Source organism: Bombus pyrosoma, linkage group LG2 (genome assembly GCF_014825855.1).
Source record: "Bombus pyrosoma isolate SC7728 linkage group LG2, ASM1482585v1, whole genome shotgun sequence".
Lineage (NCBI taxonomy): Eukaryota > Metazoa > Arthropoda > Insecta > Hymenoptera > Apidae > Bombus > Bombus pyrosoma.
Window position 1 is genome coordinate 7,214,276 of NC_057771.1, and position 21,462 is coordinate 7,235,737.

The window sequence follows — 21,462 nt, forward strand, 5'->3', positions numbered from 1 at the left end:
GTTTACTATGAAAAAGAAACATACACAGTATATCTATGTATCGAATGATTTGGTTATTCGTATTATATAATATGTACTCGCAAAAATTCTGGAGGTTATGTCCAGTGGACATACTTATAGTCGTACAATCAAATACATTATAGATAGATTATGAAAATATTTCATTTCAACAAAGACGTTGCGTATACGTAGGGTTTACGTTTACAAACGTTTTACTTATAGTACACTATAATGAATGTTGAAAGATTATTATTTTATATATATAGAAATAAAATGAAATAACGTTTGCAACGTATATACAGAAAATAGTAAATTGCGAAAGGCTGAATGAATGTGTCTCCCCTAAAACTCGAATCGTATGAATCACTGTCTCAATGTTTTCCGGCAACAAGGAATAATTAGGCTAGGCCTCTTTTTCAAGTTTCTGAAGCCGTGAACACCACTAGAGCGGAGAATAGCGTGATTAGTTATTAAGTTATTTATTTCGTTAAATTTGGCTAGGAACGTATTCTGTGCCAATAATGAATCTAATTCAAAGAGCATCTTACAACCACTATGCGAGACCGGCCTTTATCAAATGGCGGCAGAGGAATAAACGAAATTCTCGCGGCTGTTAGACCGGCGGCGTGAACGTAATCGCAGCGTTCGTGGCCTCGCAGCAGTTTGACCAATAGTAGGCAACGATCATGTCACGTGATCACAAGGACCAATCAGGTGGCTGGTCTAACGTCACGGCAACTATACGGAACCAGTCGGACATTTTCTGACAAGCGTAGAAAAACTTCTCGTCAACAGCAGCCGCCATTTTACGTTAGCCGATACTCGTGCGGTGCGGAACTCTCGCGATCGCTTTTCCCGAGCGAATTTCTGTGGCGCGCGGTGGCCGCCCCGGAACCGACTCATTTCATCGTCTTCGCCTCCTGGCGTCCGTGATTGCCTCGAATGTGTGGGGAAAGCGAGCTGCGTCCGCGGTGATCATTCGCGCGCCCCGTGTCGCAGTGTGCCAAGGCGAGAGAAGAGGAGAGAAAGATGGTGCCAGCGGGCCTCGAGAGCGATATCGTTGCTGCGAGCTAGCGCCGTGCGCGCAGCCAGTTCGCCACACTCGAGTGTTTGACGAGTCGTGTGCGACCGACTAAACCGAATATAACGTGAGAACTCGTTTGGTAGTGGTGTGCATTTAAGTCGAAGTGGTGATCTTCGATATTGTGATACCGATAGTCTAGTTAACTTCTCGGCCTGTCCCGTCGTCGTGCGAGTGGCCTGTGCGCCCATTGAAAAATTTACTGTGTGTGTGGGCTTTGAGCGCGGGGTTCGACGTACCCCCGACGATGCCCAATGGTTGATCGTGTATCAAAGCGTGCTCGGGGACGCTCCACGCGCCGCGGTTTTCATTGTTATTGTCATGCTTGTGAATACGCTAAGAGCTTGGTGAATTTTCGCGGCTTCACCGAAGAGGAGGAAGCAGCAATAGCATCAGCAGCAGCAGTAACAGCATCATCAGCACTAGTACCGATCTTCTAGTGGCGTAGTGCAGCGTTTCGTTCGTGTGTGTATACCCGTGTATACGTGCCTGCGTGCGTGCCTGGTTGCGTGCGTGCGTGCGTGCGTGCGTGCGGTCGTCCTGACTTGCTGCCGCCGCCGCTTACTTGCTACCAGGAGTAAACAGCCTGAAACACAAGAAATAATTAACCCTGAAAAGAAACCATGGCCGACCACCTGGTGGACGGGCCACCGAATAAGCGGCCGAAGCTCGGAGATCCTTTTCAGGGGACTTCGGATTCCGCGGGTAAGTTCTTTCATTTTCATCACGGTAAACTTTCTTCGCAATAGAGTCGCTATCGCGACTAACCTTTCGGGGATGAAACGTCGCAAGTAGCACATACGCCGTTTTTCTAATTACGTGATACCACAGGCATATATCTTTCTTATTATATTAAGAAATATATGCTCTTTGATTTATTAGAGGCATACTGTCAATTCGTTGACGGGTGCAACCTTTGAGCAAAATTGACCACATGTCTCGGTGCCTTCGTTTTTCAAGAAATGCACCCTTTTGTTATTGTCTTTGTATCATTTACCTTTATCGAAAACAATGTGTCTGATAGATAATCTCTCTCTCTCTCCCTCTCTCCCTCTCTCTCTTTCTCTCTTTCCACAACATTTTTGTATAGGTTTTAAACTTTCAGGAAAGTGCTGTGGTTGTAGCTGGTTATTATTGTTTCATGTTACAAGTGTTACATTATTACCCTTTGACAGGACCCTCTATTCGGCATACTCTAAAATTGTGTAATTCTTTCGTGTTTTGTCGATCAAAATCTCTATTTTGTTATTAGTTAACTGTTTATAAACTAACCTAAATTATTCAAGAAATGCTATTGCGGAAATTGATTACTTTATCAATTGTCTAACGTGTTATTACTCGCTACTTATTATCCGATAAATTATTTTAAATTGTTCTACGAAATTGTAATTATTCGTATGAATTTATACGGAAAGTCATGTCAGGAAACAGAGATATTTAAGAAATATTTTCAGTTGTGACAGTATTGGCATTAATGAATGTTTTGGGTTGAGTTTTTATCCTACAATGTTTTTACATATTTTGATATTAATAAATCATTATATATAGTTATTCTTAATAAAAAATAAATTATTAGAAAGTTCCAAATTATTGGTTGTTGGAAGTTTGGGCAATTTGGATATGGTGTATAAATTTTGCTCAGAGGTTATAGAACTATTTCGTGTTTAAAAAAAAAATTGTTTGTACTAAATAATCTGTAACTTCTGTCTTGTTGCACGTTCTTTCTATTATTTAAATTTAACCTAAACAAAATAATAGTATATTGTAAATTTTTTAGTTGTCTTTAAATTTAGTTCTCATTTTATTTTTGTAGTGCATGGCAAATGCATGGAAGTTTGAATAATTATTAAAAAAAGACATGCTGGCATGATTGATGCGCTAACCATCTCTTGATTCTTATTTTCTTTAAGTGCTACCTGATCACCTTAACAGTTTCTGAACTCAATAATATTTCATATAATCCCATATCGATTTGGTGATGACTGTGTCACTTAAATACTTGATGTGTCAATCACGAGATTTAGTCAGGTTACACAAAGTGGCAGACATAGTCTTTCTTTTTCAGGATTAGAGATATTAATTCATCTATACCAATTAGTTGCATTTGAAAGAAAATTTAGACTATTTCTGCTGCTTAAAAACTGTGATCCAGAAAGCATAGACAGTTTTTCCACAGTCTGAAATAAAAACTGTGATATATGTAGTGGGTATGGCGCCTCTAATGATGCACCATGCTTATACAAACTACGGGGGAGGTGGCAGTGGTAACATGCAACAAATGCAGGGCCCGCCACAACAGCAGCTTCATCTGCAACAGCATCAGCTGCAGCCACATTGGAACAACCATACCATCCAGAAAAGAAGTAAATATTATTACAAAACCCAGCAAAAAGTTCAAAAACATTAAGTCCAGCACTACAGAATTTGTTTATCTGTCCATTCATCTCATTTATTAGTATCATAAAGTTGTAAAATCATTTAATTACTTCCAATTTATGTCATAATTTATTGCTAAAATAATTCGTAATTTTTATATTATAAAAGAAATGTATATAGTTTTGGCATATTGTCACTATGGTTCAATAAAGTTGATTTATTGTTGTTATTTGTAAAACCCACAATGAACATGAGGATTATACTGTTTTACTTATATGATAGAATATAAGAATAAATAAATGTAATATATTGCCTTATAATTGAGAAAGATTTGTTTCTTTTATATGATACTGGAGAAAAATTGGATCACTCTAAGTACTATAGGGAAAAAAATGTTTCAATTTAACTTATAATAGAAAAAATATAAATAGATATGCTGTGAGCTTCAAGCATTGAGTGGTAATGTAATATGGACATGCGACACACATGTACAGAGCTCTAAAACTTTACATTAGGATAAAACTGTATTAAATATTGTGTATAAATTTTTAAATAAAATGCGATTATATCTTCAATGAGATAAAGTTGAACTAGGTTGTTAGGTAGGTAACTATGATGTTTTGTACATAATCGTTTTTATACTTTGTAGGTAATTGATATCATAATTGAAATAAACTGATCTATATTATTTGTAAGAGTTTCAGAAACTTTTTTTTAATGTTACAACATTAAAAAACATTCCGTTTACGAACAGTTGTAAATACTCTTTAGAGTGACTATGATTTCTTCGCATGACTGTCTACTCTAAAGTTTGCCATCAGTAGCTTTGCTGCTTTTGTAGTTTAGCACGTCTTTATTGTGAAGAAATTTTTATTCTGCTGTAGTATAAACTCCTTTAAGTTATGCTCACACAGTGTATGTCTCATGTCTTATTTATTTATGTATTTGTTTGTTTATATTTACAGTAGTTTGTGTAGAATCTTTTTGTTTTATTTTCTTTTTCTATTTTTTGTTTAAATTTGCATTTGACCCCTTTTTTCTCCGTTGTTGTATGGTCAATCATGGATAGTCAAGTAAGTTAAAGAGATATTTTTATATGACAAATGTATTTTTCAAACACTGTAGGCTAGTATAATTTGAACAAATACAAGCTTCTGCAATTTAAAATGTGATATGTACATAAATGTCATAAAATGTATTCATGTATGCATATATGTGCATGTATACTTACATGCAGGTATATTATACAACAAGCAACTACATTATATGGTAGTACAAAGATTTTACTATTAAATCTTTAGATAGAAGCTATGGTGACGGTGCTGAATCTTATCTTTATATCATTTACTAATGGTTTTTTGGTCTCTATGGTATATGTTACATTTAATATCATAATTTGTCAATAATTTTCTAAACTGGTTATCTAGAAAAGTAATTATTCAGTTGTGTTATCGAACTCTTCTATGAATTTTGTAGCCTAAAGAAGATCTTCAGTTTTAATGTACAACATGCTTGATATCATGGTTCAGTGGCTACAATTAGATATTTTACTTTTGTAGTAACCAGTATCTTTCACAGCAACATGCATACCATAATGCTGTTACTAATGCAAATTTTTATTCTCAGATTATATAACAAACACAGATATGTTTGATCTTGAAAATGATCTACCTGATGATCTGTTGTCATCGGGATCTTGGGGTTCTGCAACTGAAAGTGCTAAGCCACCAGCAACAGGCCCAGGCCCAGGGCAGCAAAATGGTGCGCTTGATTCAGAACTTAGACAACATGTACAGCAACAACAACTTTCACATCATCTAATACAACAGCAAGTTCGTATATATAAATTATATGTTATGAATATTATGTGTGTATATATATATATATATATATATATATACACACACAAGAAATACTGTTTAATTTTAATCTTTTTTGAAACAGGGCAACAAAAATTTGGTTGCAAATTCTCTAGCAATGGCTGCTGGAACTTTGGGTAATAAAAGTCCAAATATGCAATCTCCACCAAATGTTTCTGTCTCTAAAGTAGTTGATCCACAAATGGTCGTGAGTCTGGGAAATTTACCAAGTAGTATAGCCAGTTCCTTGGCAAATAATCAAATGTCCATTGCGAATTCAATGGGAGGCCTTCAATCGTCAATGAGCATGGCTGGAAGTAATCCTACCATGTCAATGCCAGGTGGAATAAATTCTGCTCTTGTTATGACCAGTAGTGCTAGTGGAAATAACAATATGGGTGGAATGGCAGGTGGAAGTTTAATTGTAACCAACAGCTTGAATAAGCAACCTTTAAACACTGTGAGTTATAGTGAAATCAATATATATATGAAAACAGTATTTTGTGTAGAATATACAATCTAAACATTCTATGGTTTAGGTAACCATGATGGCCCCTAATACACAAGGAGGAATTCATCATCCTAGTGGGCCACATGGTGTTGCTCAAATGCAAAATGGACCTGGAATAATGAATACTAGAGCTGTAGCAATGCAACAACAGCAACAAGCTCATATGGTTGGACCAGCAAGGGGTCAAAGTCCACATCAACAAGTACATCAAGTTGGTATCGTTGGTCCTGGTCAGGGAGGTCCAAGAATCCAGGCACCCCCAAATATGACAAATATGCCAAATATGGGGCAAATAAGTGCATCAAGTCCTTATGGTTATGGTAATTATAGCAGTTATATATGTAATTGGTAAGATAATTTTAAGATATATTTAAATATACAATTTTTAATCAGGATCTCCAGCTAGTGGACAGGGGCCTGGCGTTACTGTATGTACTAACAGTCCTGTTGGAGTTGTTACACCACAACCAAAAGGAGTGGGGACAAACATGACTGCCATGCAAGGTAGTAGATTTGGAGGAACCGCAGGTCCTATTGGCTCCACAAATGTTGTGGGTGGTCAAGAAGGTGGCATGGCACAACAAGCTCAACCACCTGCTCCAAGTCCAGCTCAACCTCAGTCTGGTGCACCAAGTGGAGGTCAACCTGGACCACAACAAGCTACTCAGGGCCAAATACCCGGTACTGGTGCGCCAACTGGTAATTATTCGTTTTTATTTTTAAGTCAATCTATTTCATTAACGAAATTTAACTATGTTAATATTCATGTTACTAGGTGCTACAAAATCAACTGCTGATCCAGAAAAACGCAAACTTATTCAGCAACAACTAGTTCTTCTACTTCATGCGCATAAGTGTCAACGACGCGAAAGTCAAGCAAACGGTGAAGTTTGGCAATGTTCGTTGCCAGACTGTAAAACCATGAAAAATGTATTGACTCACATGACTGCTTGTCAAGCAGGGAAAAACTGTACAGTGCCACACTGTAGCTCTTCGAGACAAATTATTAGTCACTGGAAACACTGCAATCGTAACGATTGTCCGGTGTGTTTACCCTTGAAACAAGCAAACAAAAATAAAACAACAAATGCTGCTGCAGCATCTACGACACAACCAAATAGTCAACCAAATCCGAGTCAAACAGAAATGAGAAGAGCATACGATGCGTTGGGTATTCCATGTCCTACTACAACAACTGGTGGTTTGGTTGCTCAATGCGTAACTAGAAGAATGCCAACACCAAGCATGCAAGGAGCACCCGGTGCGATAGGAAACGTTAGATTAGCTCAACCTCCAACTCAGAATGCACCCGGTCAATCTGTAGTTGGCGCCGGGCAACAAGTTGTTGCTCCAAATGTTTCTCTCCCTTTAAATTCTGATCCTAATACAGTCGGAGTTGCTGGTAATCAAGCAGCACCTACCAGTGGTCCTACGCCTGCTGCTGCAGCAACTGCCGCTAATATACAACAATCTGTTAATATGCAGCAACTATTTGGTTTGAATGATTCAGGACAACTTAGTGTTCCAAGTGAAAATAGGTTAGCTAATCTTCAGCTTCCAGCTGGACTTCAACCAAGTCAAGTAACGGCAACATCGGTGCAGGAATCAAAGGATTGGCATCAAACTGTAACACCAGATCTTAGAAATCATCTCGTTCATAAATTGGTTCAAGCAATATTTCCAACTCCCGATCCACAAGCTATGCTCGATAAAAGAATGCATAATCTTGTTGCATATGCAAGGAAAGTTGAAGGCGACATGTATGAAATGGCGAATTCAAGATCAGAATATTATCATTTGCTTGCCGAAAAAATATACAAAATTCAAAAAGAATTAGAGGAAAAACGACAAAAGCGGAAAGAACAACAACAACAACAGTTACAAGCTCAGCAGCAACAACAACCACAACCTGCAGGAACATCTGGCTCAGGTTTAAGGCCATGTGCTCCCCCAGGTGTTGGTACCGTTCCACCATCACGACCAGTTGGAACAGTTACTCCTAGTTTGCGTAGTCATTCGCCAAGTATGACGCTTGGAAATTTACCTGCAATGGGCATTCCGCACAATAGAATGCAGTTCCCTCAACAACAACAAACGCAACAAGTACAGGTCCAGTCCCAAACAAACGTCCAAGCTCAGGCTCAAGCACAGGCCCAGGCCCAGGCCCAGGCTCAGGCTCAAGCTCAAGCTCAGGCTCAAGTTCAAGTTCAGCAACAAATGCAACAGCAGCAGCAGCAACAACAGCAGCAGCAGCAGCAGCAGCAGTCAGGAATTTTGGTTGGCCCACCTGGCCCTAGTCCAAATGGACAATCAACTTCTAATCCCAATGTCGTTTCAAATCCTGGTCTCAGTCCTTTTGGACAACCACAAATGTCACAATCAAGTTTAACAACAACTACTACGTCTGCAACAACTAGTCAATTCCCAACCTCAAATGGTACTTCCGGTTTACCTAACAGTTCGCCTGTACAGAATCAACATCAATATTCTGATATTATGAAAGTTAGATTAGCGCAAGCTCAAGCAGCAATTGCGCACCAACATCAGCAGCAGCAGCAACAGCAGCAGCCGCCATCACAACCTCAGCCTCAACAACAATCAAGTCAGTCACAGCCGCAACAACCAACAAGTACTTCGAATCAAAACGCTACGACAACCTCAATGCCGCAAACGCCGTCACCATTTAGCAGTATGCAACAACAAAACAATCAACAGCAAAATCAATTCAACAATAGTCGGCCTCTTTCAGTTTCAACACCTAACGATAATGGCATCAGTACATCAACTCCACAAACGATACCACCTCCTGCTTCTAGTGGACCTAGTCCCGGCCCAGCAACAACGACGAATGGACCTCAATCTACAACTTCCACGCCTAATACGCCACTAGTTCCTTCATTAATGACTCCAAATCAGACAGTTTCTTCCGCCAACCAAACACCACCTCATCCTGCTACTACACCATCTCCTGCCGGCCTTGCAAGTCTTGGAAAAGGCATGACATCTCAGGAGAGGGCTGCATTAAATGCACCGAGAACTTCGTCTATGTCTTCGCAAATGGCTGCTATTACGGCCGCTTTAGATCGTGATAATTCTCCTAGTCCACCAATGAATAACAATAAGGGAAAATTGGATTCTATTAAGGAAGAAAGTATGAAAATGGAAATCAAAACAGAAGATGGTTCTGAGAATCATAGGATGGATGGAGGTAAAAGTGTTAATAATGAGGTGTCTATTAAAACTGAAATTAAAACAGAACCAATGGAGGAAGGATCCAGTGAGAGTATTATAAAAGAAGAACCTATTAGTATTAAGGAAGAACCTGTAACACCAATATCCAGTCAGGACACAACAACGCCAGATATTAAACCATTAGTTCCTGAACCGATACAACCAAGCGGAACGTCAACCGATAAGAAACGGTTGTGTTTATTCAAACCAGATGAATTGCGGCAAGCATTAATGCCAACATTAGAAAAACTTTATCGCCAAGATCCAGAATCTATACCATTTAGACAACCCGTCGATCCTCAAGCATTGGGAATTCCTGATTACTTTGATATTGTTAAAAAACCGATGGATCTTTCAACGATCAAAAGGAAACTAGATACAGGGCAATACAGTGATCCATGGGAATATGTGGATGACGTATGGATGATGTTTGATAATGCATGGCTTTACAATCGTAAAACATCACGTGTTTACAGATACTGTACAAAGGTATGTTTATTTCTGAATCATCCGATCAGCGCGCACTGATATCAATAATGACTTTCAAATTACAAATCTTTTCATTGATTTTAGCTTTCCGAAGTCTTTGAGCAAGAAATAGATCCTGTAATGCAAGCCTTGGGATATTGCTGCGGAAGAAAATACACATTCAATCCACAAGTACTATGTTGTTATGGAAAGCAGCTTTGTACAATACCAAGAGATGCAAAGTACTACTCCTATCAAAATAGGTCAGTAATATGGAAGAGTTTTAGTCAAATAACTATGTAAAACAGGAAAATTCATTTAATAATTGAAAAAATAGTCTCTCTCTGCATGAAGGGAATATGTTAGTAGGTTTTATCTCCATCTTGCCCTTTAGTAATTTCTTTACTTAGATAATTAGATATCTTGTTAATGACTTCTGTTGCTCCCAGCTGTCTTCAAAGATTACTGACATTAGCTATACCTGTTAAGTTTTCGAAGTTCAAGTTGCCTTTAGGCGCATTCGACTTTCATGGTACATTTTTATTTATAGAAAAATGTTCTATAATCGGATACGCCAGATTAACTTGGCAGGCTAATTAACCTGTTTCGGTTATATCAGCTGATACAGGCCAGTCTCCTGACCAACACGTTTCTTTTTTTACGTTTTTTATTACAATTATGAAACATTTGTCAATGAATGCATTGTTTCGTAACGTTCGCACATATGAAGTTGAAATTTTATTACGCATATACTTAAGGGATATAGAGCTTTCTATAGTCATCCTTAAAATTAGATGCTTTTTAAATATATATTTCGCTTTATAAATAATTTAGAATGTGCAAAAGAATTTTTAACCGAAGGAAGTCATTTGTTAAATACTCTTGAGTATATGCAACTAAGTAATTTATGTATATATTATATGGTGTCTAACTATGGCACTCTTCTCTTCTTTGTATGTTACCTTCGCTCTACCCATGGGTTGCGCACGCACACACAAATCCTTGTTTGCTGCTTGCTTCTTGTGTTGCCCGTGCCCCTTGCTTCTTTCTGACTCTACTACTTCATGCCACGAAAATTGATACTTGGAAATTGGACGATTGAAATTGGATACCTGACATTTAAAATGAAAACATAAATAAATGTAAAACAAATTGTATTTGTGATAAATGAAAAATAATGAAAAAAATATGTTCATTAAATGAAATGATGACTTCCTACAATTTTTGGAATAAAAAATAATAATAAAAATATAACGAAACGGATCCAAACATATTACAATTGGCAAAACACTACTTGCATGTGTATAATTGCAAATACAAACAAATATTTATCAAAATTGGATACTCGACATTTGGATACATCGATTGGGGCGTGAAAAAATTGATCTTCGTATGATGCACGCATGACATTGACGAATTGAAATTTGGATCTAAACACTATTGGTTGGAACAGTAGTCTAAAGGCATATGGTCTTGTTTCCGACAGATACACCTTCTGTCAGAAATGTTTCAACGACATTCCTGGTGATACTGTGACGTTAGGAGATGATCCAACGCAACCACAAACGTAAGTTTTGAAATAAATATATCGTCAACATTTGTTATATATACAGATATGTATTATATATACACACATGAAATTAAATTATTATATTTTATTACAGTGCCATTAAAAAGGAACAGTTCCAGGAAATGAAGAACGATCATTTGGAATTGGAGCCTTTTGTTGTATGTACAGATTGCGGTAGAAAGGTACATCAGATATGCGTGCTTCACATGGAATCAATTTGGCCTTTAGGGTAAGTAAAACATTTTCTTATGAAATAAATATAAATAGTGTAGTTCTTATAACTAGACCTTTTCTTGTAGATTTACTTGTGATAATTGCTTGAAGAAAAAGGGTCAAAAACGTAAAGAAAATAAATTTAACGCTAAACGTTTACCGGTTACTAAATTAGGTACCTATATCGAAACACGTGTGAATAATTTCTTAAAGAAAAAAGAAGCTGGTGCTGGAGAAGTTGCAATTAGAGTTGTAGCATCCAGTGATAAAGTTGTCGAAGTGAAACCAGGAATGAGAAGTCGATTTGTGGAAAATGGTGAAATGCCTGGTGAATTTCCGTATAGAGCAAAAGCTTTGTTTGCATTTGAAGAAGTTGATGGGACTGATGTATGTTTCTTCGGTATGCATGTGCAAGAATATGGTAGTGAGTGTACACCACCTAATACTCGAAGAGTTTATATTGCGTATTTGGATTCTGTACACTTTTTCCGGCCTAGACAGTTCCGAACAGCAGTATATCACGAAATTCTTCTTGGATACTTGGATTATGCAAAACAATTGGGGTAAATTGAACTTTGTTTATTGAAATTGAGATTTTCAGTATTAATATTTTTATTACAAACTTTTCTTTTCGTATAGATATACAATGGCTCATATTTGGGCTTGTCCTCCTTCTGAAGGTGATGATTACATTTTCCACTGCCACCCGCAAGAACAAAAGATTCCAAAGCCTAAAAGATTACAAGAATGGTATAAGAAAATGTTAGACAAAGGCATGGTTGAAAGGATCGTGCTCGATTATAAAGTTAGTATTAACACATAACTAATCTGAACACATCTTATAAAGTCTCACGTGTTTCCTGAGAACTAATTGTCATTCTTGGGTGTCAGAAGAGACTAAAATTAATGTCTGCAGAAGCTAATGTTTACATTGAACTTATAAATTTAAACATAGGATTAGCAGACTACAATTAAAGTTAAATGTTTCTGTTTACAATTTAAAAATTATAAAAATTGGAGGTTAATTTTTTCTATTTATTAATTTCAGGATATTTTAAAACAAGCGATGGAAGATAAACTTACATCTGCAGCTGACTTACCATATTTTGAAGGTGATTTTTGGCCGAATGTTTTAGAAGAAAGTATCAAGGAATTAGATCAAGAAGAAGAGGAAAAACGTAAACAAGCGGAAGCTGCGGAAGCTGCCGCTGCTAATGCAGTAAGTATAGTTTAGTGATGTATTATTGGAGATGGTAGATAACAAAGAACTAATCATGATCTATACAACTTTTTGTTACAGATTTTCTCATTGTCAGAGGATTCTGAAACAGGGCCAGACGGCAAAAAGAAAGGGCAAAAGAAAGCTAAGAAATCCAATAAATCCAAAGCAAATCAAAGAAAAAATAGTAAAAAATCTAATACCCCACAAACAGGAAATGATCTTTCAGCGAAAATTTTTGCCACTATGGAGAAACATAAAGAAGTATTCTTTGTTATTAGGTTGCATAGTGCTCAAAGTGCAGCCAGTTTAGCAGTAAGTATTTAGGATTAATTTATATTTATTATTTTTTTAAATAATCGAATCGTATTCTTACGTTCGAAAATAATGCACGTTTTAGCCTATTCAAGATCCTGATCCAGTTATTAATTGTGACCTTATGGATGGCCGCGATGCTTTTCTTACAATGGCTAGAGAAAGACATTATGAATTCTCTTCCTTAAGGCGCGCGAAATTTAGTTCTATGTCTATGCTATACGAATTGCACAACCAAGGTCAAGACAAGTTTGTTTATACTTGCAATAATTGTAAGAGCCACGTAGAAACAAGATATCATTGTACGGTTTGTGATGTAAGTATTAAAACAATCATCTGTAAACATGTTTCATCCTATTTTCAAACAATCTAATGTTATTATTTATTATGTTAGGATTTTGATTTGTGTATAAGCTGTAAAGAAAAAGACGGTCATCCTCACCATATGGAAAAACTTGGTTTAGATTTGGACGATGGTTCATCGCCGGCCGATGCTAAACAAGCTAATCCACAGGTAAAAATATATTTTTATTAACTGAATATATCAATAATTTTGCTATGAATATTTATAATAAATATTTTTATTTTATAATAGGAGGCGCGTAAACTTTCAATTCAAAGATGTATTCAATCGTTGGTGCACGCATGCCAGTGTAGAGATGCTAACTGTCGTTTAACAAGTTGTCAAAAGATGAAGAGAGTAGTAACGCATACTAAAGTTTGCAAACGAAAGACGAACGGTGGCTGTCCAATCTGTAAACAATTGATAGCGTTGTGCTGTTATCATGCTAAACACTGCCAAGAGACTAAATGTCTTGTTCCATTCTGTTCGAACATCAAACATAAGTTGAAACAACAACAGCTTCAACAGCGACTACAACAAGCGCAGTTGTTAAGGTAAATACGTCAGTAGTAGTAGTAGTAGTAGTAGTAGTAGTAGTAGTAGTAGTAGTAGTAGTAGTAGTAATAACAACAACAACAACAACAACAACAACAACAACAATGTTAGAATAATAATTTTCAAAGATAACTAGGCGTATGTATATCCTATGTATATAAGTTAGATGTATATCTTTCTTTTTAATCTGTTTCAGGAGGCGAATGGCTGCGATGAATAGCAGACCCACAGGTCCAGTGGGAGCGATGCAATCCGGACAACAAAGTTCAAACGTTACTATGACCACAGGTGTTGCTATGAAACCAGGTGTCAGTCCTACCAATTTACCTTCGCCACATCAACCTGGAATAGGATTGAAACCTGGAACTCAAACGCCACCTGCTCACGTTCTCCAAGTTGTTAAGCAAGTACAAGAAGAAGCTGCACGGCAACAAGTACCGCATGGTTATGGTAAAGTAACGCCAGGTGGTGGAGTTGGTGCTGGAGTTGGCGTAGGAGGACAAACGGGTGGCGTAATGCCACCACCTCCAATGCAACGGCCAATGCCTGTACAAATGCCAAATCCTGGCGGTACACATCTTATTCCAATGGATCAATGGACGGCAAGGTGAGCTATTGAATATAATAATTAAAATACCGTACACAGATATGTATCATAAAAAGAGGTATTAAAGCTACACCTTATTTATTTACAGTAGGTATCAGCCAAGTGCACTGATGCAACAGAATCCTGGTTTGAGACAGCAAACGCCGCAACAGTTAATGCAGCAGCAGCAACAACATCAAGGGCAGCCAGCAATAGCTATGGGAGGACAGATGCCTAGGCAAACTGGAGTTCTCGGTGGTCCGGTTAATCAAGTTGGTCCTCAAACTCAAAGCAACATGCACAAGCATGTATTACAGCAACTTATGCAAACTCTTAAGAATCCCCATACTCCTGAACAACAAAACCAAATACTTCAAATACTCAAAAGCAATCCACCGATTATGGCTGCTTTTATCAAACAACGGGTATGACGATTAATTTCTCCTATATTATTTGTCTGCTGACATTTTCGATTTTAATAATTTCTATTACCATATAATTTTTTAAATTACTAGGCACTTGCTCTAAACCAACAACAAAGTGGTCAATATGGTGGAGGAGTGGGCGGACCTTTGGGTCCTAATCAGCCGCAGCAACAACCTGCTCTGCAGCATATAATGTCTCAGCAGCAGCAGCAGCAGCAACAGCATCAGCAGCAGCAGCAGCACCAGCAACAGCAACAACAGCAAGGCAGAATGCAAATACAGGCAATGCTAAATCAACAACAACAGCAGCAGCAGCAACAGCAGCAACCTGTACAGCAGCAACCACCACAGTGGTATAAACAGCAAATGCTGGTATTGCAAAGGCACCAACACCCGTCGCAGCAGCAACAACACCCGCAGCAGCAGCAGCAGCAGCAGCAACAACAACAACAACAATTTACGCAACCACCAGCACCGCCTTACGGTCAACAGCGACCTATAAGGCCGCCCCTTCTCGGTAAGAATTATTTAATTCTGGAGAAAACGAGATTCGTCGAGCCGCTTGGTTCGTGGTCTAACGCTTGCCACGATTCCGCGTATTCTTCTCCAGGTTATGGTGGCTTTAGCGAACAAGGATACGGTCAACCTGGCTTAAAACCAACACCGCCTCCGGTACCTTCTCCGCAAGGTGTGATGGGGCCTCCAGGGATTTCTGTACAGCAACAATTAATGCAGTCCGTTCGATCTCCACCGCCAATTCGTTCTCCTCAACCAAATCCTTCCCCACGACCGGTTCCTTCTCCACGTAATCAGCCAGTTCCTTCTCCTCGATCAGGGCCGGTGCCATCGCCTCATCATCATCCACCTCATGGTACACCAACACATTCACCGGCTCATGAACTCGGTGGGCCAAGTGAAATGATGCTTTCGCAGCTGAGTGGTGGAACTGGTGCACCGACTGGTCACCCGGGTACCATGCCGCATCATCCATCTCCAGCTCCACCGCCCGCTAGTGGCACAGACTCGAGTGAAGTGACGCCCATGACGCCACAAGATCAACTTTCAAAATTTGTCGAAGGATTGTAGTGACTGTTAGTGAAGTCGGTTAACAGGAGTGACTATGTTAGTGGGCGAACGATGATCTTGCATCGTATGTCAACCGTTTAGAAAGAACGGTCGCTGTTCCACCTCTCTGTCATGAAAACAGAGAGAGTAACTTCCATCCGTTCTGCGTTCCTAGCTTCGTGGAGATCAGGTACAACTACTTACGTCCGGTACACTGACCAAGTGCTGATGTTCAGAGACGGGTCAGAGTACCACTGGTGCGACCAAATTAATCCCGGATGACGCGTGTTTCCTTTTTTTATCTCCGAGTTAAGGTGCAGGAGCGATACAGCGTGTTGTGGTGCTGCTTAGATGCTCCGCGAAGATTCCACAGCTGACTCAATGGACACTTGAACTTACGTTACTGTATTCTTGTATCTCAACCTCGGCTCCCCAATTGCGAACCAGTGGAACGACGAGAGACAATTAATTTGAAACTATACACACATGAAATCAAGAGGGACTATTAATACTTTCTCCCCGTAAATACACATACATATACAAAAGAAACACACACTATGTCCCTGCCCAAACTTTTATTCCCCTTACACACATGACTTTTTCATCTATACCACCTTCCCTCGCTGCTGCTCGTGCAGGCTGAGTGAAATCGTACAAATGTGTTGTGTATACTTAATGTTAATTAATAATTAATAGTTCAAATATTATTAGCGTAGCGATTATATGCAGTTATTATATACCACTATTATTATTATCGTGACGAGATGCAAAGTATATAACGAGAAAAAAGAAGAACTGTATGAAAATGGAAAGATATTGAAAAAGAAATCAACAACATTGTATGTAAGGAAGGGAGAAAAGAATTTAGTGGAAAGTTAAGTAATGTTAACTTAGGTTAATTTGTTATTAAGAGATCGCAACGGTTGCCGAAGGTTGTGTCGAAACCTTAGCGCCATTAAATTTTATGGATCATTCTGAAATTAACCTTCAAAATAATCTGCTAAATTGTCCTATGGGAAAGAAACCTAATAACAGGACAGGCGAGACAACGCGGATTAACGGTGTCGCAACCAAAAAGTAGAAATTCACAAGCTGCTATTTACTAATGGGAGGATTTATAAATCGTGTTAATTTTGACAACAGTCAAAGTTTTTCAAACCGAGGGTCCAACATGTACAGTTCAATCAAAATATGTAGCTACAAAGCGTAACCGAAAAGGACCCTCGCATGAAAACCGTTCTGTACATACTATACTATTATTACGATAATAATAACGATTATTATTAATTTCCCTGTCTATTATGAATTTATTATTATTATTATTATTATTATTGCTATTATATATAATTATTATTGATTCTTAATTATTATCATTACTATTATTACTCTACTGCTACTACTACTACTATTATTATTATTGATAATATTATTTTTATTATTATTCTTCTTATTATTATTACCATTATTACTATTAATATTATCACGAAAGAAAAATTCAAAACATATAAGTATAGTGTTAATATTCGGGAAAAAAGCGAGAAAGGGATCCACACACACGCGTTATAATTATAATAGGATATCTCTGTGCACGATAAACCCGAGAAAAAGAAATACAAATACAGATACAAGTACACATACATACCGAAGTATGTGACTATGCCAGTGCTGTATTATAGTAAACTGTAAGTGTAACTTTTCCTCTCTCTTTTTTCTTCGATACCTATTTAAATGATTAGCTGATAACGAATGATGCGTGAAGGTGTACTTCGGAAGTCCGTATCGTCGGATATTTTTTAAATACACGGTGTACAATGTAGCCACCATGTAACCAAGCTATAACCGATTTAATCATAATCAGAATCATTAATGGCATATGCAACCGGTGTAAGATTCATATTTAAACGTGGCGTTTCCGTCGACGAAAGCGCGGTCCGATTCGAAACAAAAAGCCAGAGAAATCATGACCCGTTTGAGAGACACGTTACCTCTTGAAAAATGTATTTGACTCATTCTGATACATTTATCATCAGATATATCTATATGCATATAGCATCGTACATTTCCATTTGTCTTATATACATCGGTACCCTTTGAATTCGTTATAAAAGGAGGCAAAAAGCATTTTTCTTTTTTTTTTTTTTATAAAAATAAAGAATCTAACGAACGATTGGCGAATGTTCTTTGCCTTGAAAATTTTAATCGCGGGGTTGGACGGGGGTAAGTTTAACGAGAATGGTTCGTTTAAGACAACCAGTTTTCTTTCACTCAATTAAGTTTCAAATTCGAGAGATTGCTTTTTGTTATTTTTAAACTATTTTAAATTTCTTTATAAATCGGTTAATGCGAATCGTCAAACGATTCCGAAACATTCCTTTTGTTATGTATTCTCTTTCTCGCCCTTTCTGTCCTCCATCCACCGATTTTTCTCTACGTCCTTCGTTCCTCGGACTAGTTTTATAGAAAGAACGTCGTAGATTCGTCTTTCCAAGATCGTCATATGAAAGGACAAAAAGAAAGAGAAAAAAAGATAGTTATGTAGAATTATGTGATAGCAGTTGAATCGAGCGGGTCAACTATAAATCGATTGAGAAACTAATCCTGTCGTGCGTCTGAAATTTCTAAAAATGAGTTGAAAACGAAAAGCAAAGATTAAGAAACAGAGTAATACAAAGAACAAAAAATAACAATCTACGAAATGCGGATGGTTATCGACTGTAGATTTAAGTAAACGATTTTACTAGTAAAAAGAGGAGTAATCGTAATGATGAAGACCCAAAAGTATTTGGCTTAGTATGGCTGTGTTTAGGGCAGTGTTGTAAATCTGAAAGTGGTATACCTTTTTTGGTAGTAAAGTCTTTAAAAGCGAACAATCGAACGCTATCGTGTACCGATCCGACGATCGCGATCTACACGAGTCATTTTATCGTTTGATTTTATTAATAATTAATTACTAACGAAGATGACACAATTGCTAAGAATCGGCGTTCATTTGCGAAAGAATCGTAAAAGTACGATATATGATGGGTGTGTGTGTGTGCAACAGATACAAAGAAAAATGAGTTTTCTCTTTCTGGAGATAGTTCGAGCACATAATTGCGAGTGTAAAAATGGTTCTTAGTGCGTTCGAACACCGAGAAAGAGATGGATTGTAGATTCGCGAAAAATTACTTCTGTAGATGATAAAAAAGAAGAAGAAAGAAACGAATGAAACGGAAGCGGTTTGCACGTCGGATCTGTTGGTACGTCGGCGTTCGTGGACAATTTATTATTGTAACGAAAAGCGAACGATACAACACTATATATTATATATGTATTATATATACTATATATGTATTGCATATATATATATATGTAATATATATATATAATAACAATATATATATCTTATTTGTATAATATATATATAATATATACTATATATGTATTATACGATTTGTTTCTTTTTTTTTTTTTTTCTTTTTATATATTATCAAACACAATATAGGCCGCGGTTATATCATGATGGAGTAAACGTTAATTAATTAATTAATTAATTAATTATTCGATAGACGATAATTGCAAACAAAACTATCGAATATAATTATTATTATTACGCTATTATTATTGAAATACCAACTATAGAGTACTACTTTTTATTATGACATTTCGTAACTAGTGAATTGATTATCTAATTAAATATTAATGAGACGCAAGTGTAACATTTATCCCCCTCGCTCCCCCCAGGTAAAAAAAGAAAGAACTCACACCGTTCTTCATCCCAGTCTCTTTTTCTTTTCCCCGAGGAAAAAAGTCTCGAGAGGGACAATGAGAATTTTCTCCCGATCCAGCCCCTCGAATCCTGATCCAACACTGCATCGGTCACGATAAATGTACAATATTTAATATAATGCGCTTTCCTTTATTTATTTTTATCGGTGGGATTCTCGTCGTTCTCGCTAAACGAGACAAACGGAAATGGAAAGAAAAGATACTGTCACCGTCGCCATTCAGATACCTTTTTGTATCCCCTGGTGTAAAGACCGTTCGCAGAGTGACTTAGGAAAAACTTTAGTTAACGTCTTGTTTGCCCCCGTGTTCGCTATTCATTTTGTAAACGCGTTTTGTAAAATATATATGTTCGGTTTAGATGTGTGAAAGTTAGCCTCACGATATCCACTCGGAGAGGGGAAAGTGAATTTAGGTTTTTGCTACAGTTTTGTACTCTTGGACGTAAAAAAGACTTCGTTTTTCTCTTAACGATTTGTAACGTAGATAAGAATACTGTATGTTGATGTTCATGAATATTTAACCGAATATTGTTATATTATTATTAAAAAAGAAGTTTTAAAAATACATTCCATTTTTATTTTTCTCTCAGCTCAGGTTATATATGTACATACGTGTATCGAAAGACCAAAATCCTTCTTAAGAAGTATTTCTTATCGATAGTATTTATATAATCGCGAAACAGTTACTAAGAAAGAAACGAATTATTTTTATCTTATCTTCCGAACAGAGACGGATCTTCTTATCCGTATACATCGAAACACTTTGAATTCTTTGTCACATTGCGCGTGTATCCCTTAATAAAGTACATATTTCAATACTCACAATGTGAACAACTAAAGTTTTTCTGTTAACTCTGTTACATTTGCCGCTTGACTTGCTCTCACTTGCTGCTACTCGTCCGTTCAGCAACTTCGCTTCGAACAATCGTCTTTAATGTTTCTATGTTTATTTAAAATTATTCGTTTCTCACCACGTGCACGATATATGGTCTCTTTCTAACTTTTTTCGAAACTTAGCCTCTTCTTACGTATCATTAGTATATATTTTACACGATATTTGTACATAGATTTTCATTAACAAGATATAACGTTCAAACGCGTATGTACCCTTGTCTCGACCTGTCGACAAGTTGTACGGATTCTCAATTAAACGAGGACTTATATTTTAGTTCCATCGGATGGCAGAAAAATAAAGAAAAAGGAAGAACCAAAGTACAGTGCGACCTTCTGGCTTTCAAGGGCTCCTAGGTTCTCGCTGTCTTAACTTAAAATGGGACTAAAGTATGCAACGAACGCAAACGCGTGTTTTCCTTCTATTTTCTCACCCTATTTATTCTTCTTGCGTTCGCCGAATCTCCTTTCCTTAAGTGTAAGGACTAATCACTTATCCGATTACAGCGCATAATGTAACAACGTAAACGAAACTGGCACGTAAGAATTATACATATACGTGTATATATTTATACATACTTACCATTAACACAATATGAAAAATCTGACGAAATAAAGTTTACGTATAATTATTTGAATACTGGACATTGTACCTGTGTGCTCTCAGACACCTCTCTCGCGATCATTTCACGTTTCAACTTCTGAATCCTGTCACGATCTGTGGATTCCCGTTCGAGCGCAGTCTTATTTATACATAACATGTCGTTCGTTTCGTCGTCCTTTGTGTACACAAACGTATTTAGATGTACATTTCTTGCAAAGAGTTGTTCGCGGGGATTCGTCAATATTCTAAAAGTCAGTAACGAAGGCAGTATGATGGTAACACGTCGAATTAAATCAAATTGGAACACAGGCTTTTGTACGATTTCGTGAGGATTTCCGTTCCCTTCGTTTGACCGAAGTCCGAAGCGATTGCTGCCCGTCAGT

The 21,462-nt window shown here is 37.4% G+C and overlaps 1 protein-coding gene across 5 annotated transcripts; it reads left to right on the plus strand.

Annotated features, from left to right (window-relative positions):
- The first annotated feature begins 786 nt into the window (after positions 1-786).
- LOC122577766 (histone acetyltransferase p300) lies at positions 787-17,114 on the plus strand. Of its 5 annotated transcripts, XM_043749319.1 has the most exons (21): positions 788-1,786; positions 3,286-3,444; positions 5,084-5,289; positions 5,402-5,776; positions 5,856-6,147; positions 6,221-6,526; positions 6,603-9,547; positions 9,632-9,789; positions 10,980-11,093; positions 11,191-11,325; positions 11,396-11,872; positions 11,949-12,114; positions 12,358-12,528; positions 12,610-12,843; positions 12,929-13,159; positions 13,238-13,357; positions 13,439-13,740; positions 13,938-14,348; positions 14,437-14,752; positions 14,843-15,269; positions 15,363-17,114. In XM_043749319.1, exons 1-21 carry the CDS (start codon positions 1,705-1,707, stop codon positions 15,836-15,838), a joined length of 8,103 nt encoding a protein of 2,700 aa, XP_043605254.1. In that variant the 5' UTR covers positions 788-1,704; the 3' UTR covers positions 15,839-17,114. The 5 variants fall into 5 exon arrangements, with proteins under 5 accessions (XP_043605250.1, XP_043605251.1, XP_043605253.1 ...); XM_043749315.1 differs by having other exon boundaries at positions 787-1,786; positions 14,843-17,114; XM_043749316.1 differs by having other exon boundaries at positions 787-1,786; positions 10,983-11,093; positions 14,843-17,114.
- Positions 17,115-21,462: the final 4,348 nt, after the last annotated feature.